Raw genomic sequence first — 6,927 nt, forward strand, 5'->3', positions numbered from 1 at the left:
CGGATGTAAAGAGGGGAGAAGTCAAGGGGTGGGAGTCCAGTACCAGCAGTGGTGAGAACCTGCCCTGCCCTGGGGCATCTGTGAGACCAGGGCCTACTCCAGGGGGTTCTGGGTTGACAGGACTAACCGAGGAGTGGGGTAAAATGGTAGCCACCATTTACTTTGTGGTTGTCTCTGTTCCAAGCACTTTGCATGTGTTAGCTCAGTAAATTCTCATGACGACCTGTCAGCCCGGCTACTCCCACCTTACAGATGAGAAAACTGTGGAGAGAAGAGAGGGCTGGGACACCCATGGGAAAGGCCTGACGTCTCCACCACTGGGGGCAAGGGTGCTGGATCAATTCCTCAGCCTGGAGCTGTCCCCATGACTCTTTCTGTGGGGACACAGGTGAGAGGCACATGTCCCCAGGGGCTGGTGACCAGCCTGGCTGTGAGAACACAGCTTTCCCAGGATACTGAAGGTCCCTAGGGCTGGCTGGCAGGAGGCAGAGGGGTGTGTGGGGTGTCTGTCAGGGGGTTGTATGTTGTGCATGGTTGGTCGCGGGCATCAGGCAAGCTCTAGGAATGGGGCTGGCCGGGAAGGCCATGGATGGGGGTCACACTATGGAGAATGCCCACTGTGTGAGCCCCCACCTGACACCCAGACGTTCAGGCCCTCAAGGGCAGGCCTCCTCCTGCCCATCCAGCCAAGAATGTCAGTGAGGCCACCTGCCTCACCAGCCTGGCTGAAGCCTCCAGGCTGCAGAGGCAGCTGTGGACATGCTTCCACCGGGGCAGGGCAGCGGAGCCTAGTTCTGGGCGGGGGAGACCTGAGGGACATGGGGCAGAGCCTCGGGTACCTAAGAACTCTAGCAGCTCTGGGCTGCCTGCCAACTCGGCATCCTTGGAGACACAGCGCAGGATCTCATTGAACACGGCTCTCCTCTCCCGGATGTCAGACTCCCCAACAAACAGGACCTTCCTGGGGAGCGGGGGGAGGCTGGCTGCTGCATAACGACTGCTCAGTTTCTGGTAAAACTCCTCAATCTCGCTGTACTTTTTGGAGACCTGGAATGAGAGGAGCATGTGGTTTCTTAAGTGAAGAGTGGCAGGGAGTGCTCCTTTCTCATCCCGAACAGGGGTCCCCGAGGCCCAGCAGCCACCACAGGAAGCGTGCCAGGAACGCCCGTCTGCTGCCCCTCTGCCTATCTCCCGGCCTCAGGCTCCAGTCCTTAACACTCCTGGCCGATAGCAGATTCAAACATCTTAGTGGCCCAGAGGAAACAAGCAATAACGGTGTCATTCTGGGCACTGTCACAGGTCCAGGTAAAAAGATTCGATACAGGGAGCCCTGCCCGGCCTGCAGGTGATGAGGGCCACTGCGTTCATTCCCAGCTTTCTGCGTATCAGGAGGGTGATCTCACCAGCTGGCAGGTCATCTTCCTGCAACATCGTGAATCACCTGTTCTCAGCACCGACCTCATTCTCCCGTGAACCAGTGCAGCCTTCAGCGGGCCAGCCCATACAAGCAGTGGAGACAGATATTTCCAAGGCTGGTTCCCTGCCCTGCGTCAGGCAGGACCTCTGCATGCAGGCACCCGAGTGAAACAGGCCAGGACTCTTGCTATCGTCAGAAGGCAGCCTTGAACACCATCTGACTCAGAGAGGGCAGCACTCAGCGTCCTGCGGGGCCAGCGGGTGACTCCCGCCTCCTCCTCAGCCTATCCCCACAGCTCCTGGGCAGCTAAGTCTTCGCTCCTCCACTCACGGAGCTCTTGCTGCATGTGTACTCTGTACAGGGACACCCCAGCAGGCTCTCGGTCTCACAGTGGTTTCAGTGCCATCACCGTGTCTGTAACCCTGTGGGTGCTCAGCAAAGTCACCTGCTGTATACACACACCATCGGTCTGGCATCTACCCTCACTCCTAGCTCCTCTGTACTTTCCCCATAGACTGGGCCTGTCTACCCCGACTGAAGTGTGGATCACTCATTCTTATGCTCCCAGGCCCAGGCTGTGCCCACCGTGTGCCACTGGAGTGCTGGCGTGCAGGGGCTGTGGGCATCTGACGCCCTCTGGCGCAGGGGGATCCCTTGGTGCAGGGTGTGTCTGGAGCATACACCCTTGGCTCCAGCACCACCACCCAGAATGCCCAGCCTGCAAAGGGTCAAGATACCAGGAGGCAGCTGAGGGGACTTCAGAACCTCCAGTGGGGAGTCATCTGGGACAGGTGCTGCTTGCTGTTGTCAGCACAAGAGCCTGGCTCCAGACTCTCCTGAAAACAGCCCTCAGGGAAAGGCACGTGGACCCCTTCGCAGAGCAATTGCTAAAATACAGGCTCCAACAGCAGCTGACTGCAGCCCGGCCCGCAGAGCAGGCCACGGTGGGGGCTGGGCGCCCCCTGCTGGCCCAACTGCTCCACTCAGGCTCAGACCACAGACCCAGCAAACCCAGGCTTTGGGAACCTCCATCTCCAGTGCACTGGCAGTGTGAATACCGCGGAGCTGTAGGCCTGGGCTCCCACCCCACCCGGGGCCCACGTCCATCAGGGGTTCAGGCAGGATTTCTCGGGTGGGTACCTGCACCAGCAACAACAGGAGGACAAGTAAGAGGCCCTGAGCAGAGGAAGCTCAAGGTTGAGAACTCACATTTATCCGGTGCCCCATGTGCCAGGCAGTGCTGAGGACGGGGCAGACAGCCCTGTCACTTTAGTAAGCTTGTGGGTGTCTGCACTGCTAGCACGCCCAAGAGCCTGCACAACCTCCACTGCAGTGCCCCCTCCTGGGGCCACTTTTACTCCACGGTCAGCAAATCAGTCCATGTTTATATTAAAACACATATGCCCTTTTAACTAGATACAAAATGCTCATTAATTCTTTGAGTTAAATCATGAAACATCAAAGAGACTTCAGGCTTGGGGTATGTAACCGTGGGCTCCATCGTGAGATCCCATGGGGAATAAAAGAGTTCTCTGCCCTTGCAGGCACTTTCAAATGTTTGACAAGCCCCTGCACCCACACACTCCACAGGGAGTGGGCATCACTGACTAGGAAAAAGTGGCACTAGTGTGATGCATGGAGGTGTTAAAACATCCTCACGTACACCTCACATGTAAGGCCAGCCCTCTGCACAGAACTGAGTGGGCTGGGTTGAAGCCCAAGGTTCCCAGAATGCTGCCTCCTTCATGCCCGGCAACATCAAGCTCAAATACTCTCCTCTTCTGCTCCTGTCCCTGAACATGTGGGTGCATTGAGTCCCATCCTGGGTCAAGTCAAACTACCAGGAGCTGCAAAGCGCCCTGCAAAGCAGAGCCACTCTCAGAGCAATGCAGGTCCAGAATCACCCCTGACATCACACGTTGCTTCTCACCAAGAGTCGGCCACAGAAGCAATCAAATGAAAAACAGCATTGCTATTCTAGACGCTTCCCATGACATTGTTGAATGTCCCTTAAAATTGTGTGGCTGGGCATGGGGGTTCATGCCTGTAATCCCAGTAATTTGGGAGGCTGAGGCAGGAGGATCGCTTGAGCCCAGTTTGAGGAGTTTGAGACCAGCCTGGACAACATAACAAGACACTATGTCTACCAAAAAATAAAAAATAAAAAACACAAAGCTGGGCATGGTGGCGTGTGCCTGTAGTCCTAGATACTTAGGAGGCTGAGGCAGGAGGACTGCTTGAGCTTAGGAGTTCCAGGCTGCAGTGAGCTATGATCACACCACTGCACTCCAGTCTGAAGAGAGTGAGATCCTATCTCTTAAAAAAAACATTTGTGCTATAAATTTCTCTTAAAATTTAGTGTCTCTTCCAACAGGTCACCAGAAAGATGCAACTCGTTTCCCTTTTTATCTTGGCTGCTAGGAGACTCCACGCTAGCCCCGTGTCACTCCCCGCTGTACTGTGGGGTCTAGTTCATTTCACCTTTGTCCTAATAATCCTGTACCTGTGTCTCTCGGTCTCCAGCTGCAGGTCCTTTTCACAAGAGGCCAAATGGTAATAATAAGTCAATGAGTGTGTGATCTCAACCCTCTTGAAATTCTCTCCTCCCTTAGCTCCTGTGACTCCGTAGACATCCAGTTCTCTCCTTTCTGTCTCAGCTACAGACTCCTCTTTCTCCCCAAGAGTCTTGAACCCCCGGTGTCCTCAGGATTTCCTTCTCAGCCCTTCTCTCTGCTTTCCACATCTGTTCTCTGAACAACTTCATCCACTCCCAGATTTTTAGTATCACCTGCAAGTTGATGACACCCTAGCCTGTATCTCAGGTCTGAGCCTGTACTGAGCTCCAGCCTCACGTATCCATCCACAGGGCAGACACTTCACACTCCACATGCCCCCTGGATCTGCTCCTCTATCATATTCTTTATTTCAGTTGGTGGAAACAGTTACCCTGTAAACATTTTCAACTCTCCCTGTCCCTTCCATACCAAGTGCAATGGCCTGCTCCAAGCCCTTGCTTTGGGAATGACCATATTGGCCATGTATCTGGGGTCGCTGACACCTGTTTTGTTCCTTCCAATCCAACGCCATGCTCACAGCAGATTGGCTGGTTAAAGGCAAAAGGGCCCATGTCACTCTCCTGCTTAAAACTCTCCTTGGCTGAAGGTTAAGTCCAGGCTCCCGCACACTCTCCACAATCTGGATCCTGCCTGTGCTCACCTTCATCTTCCCCACTTCCTCCCAGGACCACACTCAACTGCGCGGAGTTCCCCACTCAACATCCTGCTTCCAGCCTCCGCGCCTTCGCTTAGGCTGCGTCATCTGCCAGGACACCCTTCTCGCCTCTTCTGCTGAGCCCCACCTGCTCCTCAAAACACAGCTCAACCACCACCTCTTCCAAGAAGTTTCCCCAGGGTGAGTTAGGTGCCCCTTCTCGATACCCCCAGAGCCTCCCATGTGCTCCTGTCCCCATTTGTATCTGTCTCTTTAGAGGTCTGCCTCTCCATGGACTGAGGGCGTCTGATTCACTCTGTGTCCCCTCTGTCTAGCATGGTCTGGTTCTCCAGGCCCTGAGCAAGCAACAGACAGAGAAGCACCTGCTCCGGATGCTACTTGAACCCTGGCGGGCAGGTGTGTCTGCCCGCCCGGACCCCGGGCACCCCTGAAACAGAGCCTCCGGCTCACCAAGAACTGGACGACATCCTCGGGCCTGTGCTTGGCCGACTTGAACGCAGCCAGGCGGGTCACCACCAGGATCTGGTACTCCACGTGTCCAGACATCATCTTGCCCCGCACCTCCTGGTGCTGGGGCACAGTCAGGTCGAGGCCAGTGTGGGCATTCTGAAGTCGCCTGCCAGAGGAAAAGAAGGCAGGTGGGGTTCAGGGTCAAGGCAGCAGGCTTCCTGAGCAAAGTGTGGATAGGGCCTCCAGGTGCCTGACAGGCCTGGGTGCCAGGCGACTGCTGGCTGTCCTCAGTGGTCACTGCTCCAGGCCACTCATCCCACCACACCAGCCCCTCGTAAGACTGGCTTCCCAGGCCTCGGACCTGGTCCTGCCTTTGGGTTGCTCAGGGACAAAGGTCTGCTCCCTGCAGGAAAACGGGAAAGGATGGGGCTTGTTGAAAGGGATCGACACAAACCCTGGGCAGAGTGGGCGGAGCAGCATCCCAGTGCCTGAACTCAGACCAAGGAATATGGCTGGGGCTGCAGAGACAACAAGGGACTGAAATCCCAGCTGGAGACAGGCACCTCTCTTTGGCTAATGGGCAGGAGGGCTGCTACAGGCCCCCTGGGGAGGGCACGGGATGGGCACTGGAGGCAGGGCCCTTGTGACCCGTCGTGGCCCAGAGAGACACTGACAGGCCTGTCCCTCATGTGGGCAGTCGATGCTGCCCCTCGAGGTGTAGACAGGATGCATCGGCAAAACATCACCACTCTTGGAGACTTGTAAAATGCAATTCGAGTATACTGAATTGTATGACTAGCAAAGAAATGATGAGATGTTTTCCTTGAAGTGGAAAAAGTTATTCAATACATCCCTCACCCTACGTAAGGTGAGACACAGACCTGTGCAGACTAACGTCCCTCACGCAAACGCCTCTGGCAGGACATGCCAGGCACCCTCTGAGCAGCTCTGACCATCAAGGTGAGACCTCCTGTGTGCCGGGCAGGGCCCTGGAAACACAGGAGGGGCTTCTGGAGCTTAACCTGTGTCTGGGGCAAGGCCCCTCCCTCTCTGGAACTATACCCCAATCCATCAAATGCCCCCTGCCTGAGCACTCCTCCCACACAGACCCCTCACGTCCCACGTTAGGCCACGTGGTCACCAGCACGACGCTGCTGTCACCAACTGGCGAGGCCTACAGTGCTGCGCCTCCTATGCCGTGTGTGCTACCCAGTGACTGTGTGCTGTTCACACAAGGAATATCCTTCCGCAGTGTAGGGCACCCCAGGAAACCTGCCTTCAGGTGGTGAAAAGTGGGTGAGGGCCGAATGGGCACTGGGAGGTGCACATGTACAGCCAGCCCTCTGCCAATGGCACTGAGTTCACGTGGTGTGCACTCACGGCCTGGTGTCGCCCACGGTGTCACTGTCACCAGTGTGGAGGAGGAAGGTGAGGCTGGATGCTGAGGGGAGATGCGCTGGGCTCTAGGGATGACTCTGTGAAGTCACTGCCACTTCCTGCAGCCCTGCGAAGGAGCTCTGCTACTCAGACCCACTTAAAAGACAGGGAAACAGACCCTAACGGGAAAGCGGCTGCCCAGGTCTCACCCCGCATGAGGTGGAGCTGCTTTCAATCCCAGACAGCTGCTCCAGAGCCCAGGTGGCCTCTTATGGGGCAGGCATGAGAAAGGGGGCAGGCATGAGAAAGAAGCCAGGCACCATTTCTTTAGGATCATGATGAAAACGAGGCACACGGGGGTGAAAGTGACAAGAAGGGCGGTACCTGAGCTGGGGGGAGGTCCTCTCAGGGGTAGGAAGGGGATGGAGCAGATCCAGATTGGCATCTCCCAC

At 56.2% G+C, this 6,927-nt stretch overlaps 1 protein-coding gene across 1 annotated transcript in view; it reads right to left on the minus strand.

The window, feature by feature from the left end:
* The window catches only part of HS1BP3 (HCLS1 binding protein 3), a 28,504-nt gene extending 23,237 nt beyond the window's left edge, over window positions 1-5,267 (minus strand). The window contains exons 1-2 of the mRNA XM_011950590.1: window positions 5,099-5,267; window positions 840-1,047 (exon numbers count right to left, since the gene is read on the minus strand). Coding sequence (XP_011805980.1) covers window positions 840-1,047; window positions 5,099-5,197 — 307 coding nt within the window. The 5' untranslated portion in view covers window positions 5,198-5,267. The remainder of the gene's footprint in view (window positions 1-839; window positions 1,048-5,098) is intronic.
* Between the last annotated feature and the right edge of the window lie 1,660 nt (window positions 5,268-6,927).

Source organism: Colobus angolensis, unplaced genomic scaffold (assembly GCF_000951035.1).
Source record: "Colobus angolensis palliatus isolate OR3802 unplaced genomic scaffold, Cang.pa_1.0 Scaffold109, whole genome shotgun sequence".
Taxonomy (NCBI): Eukaryota; Metazoa; Chordata; class Mammalia; order Primates; family Cercopithecidae; genus Colobus; species Colobus angolensis.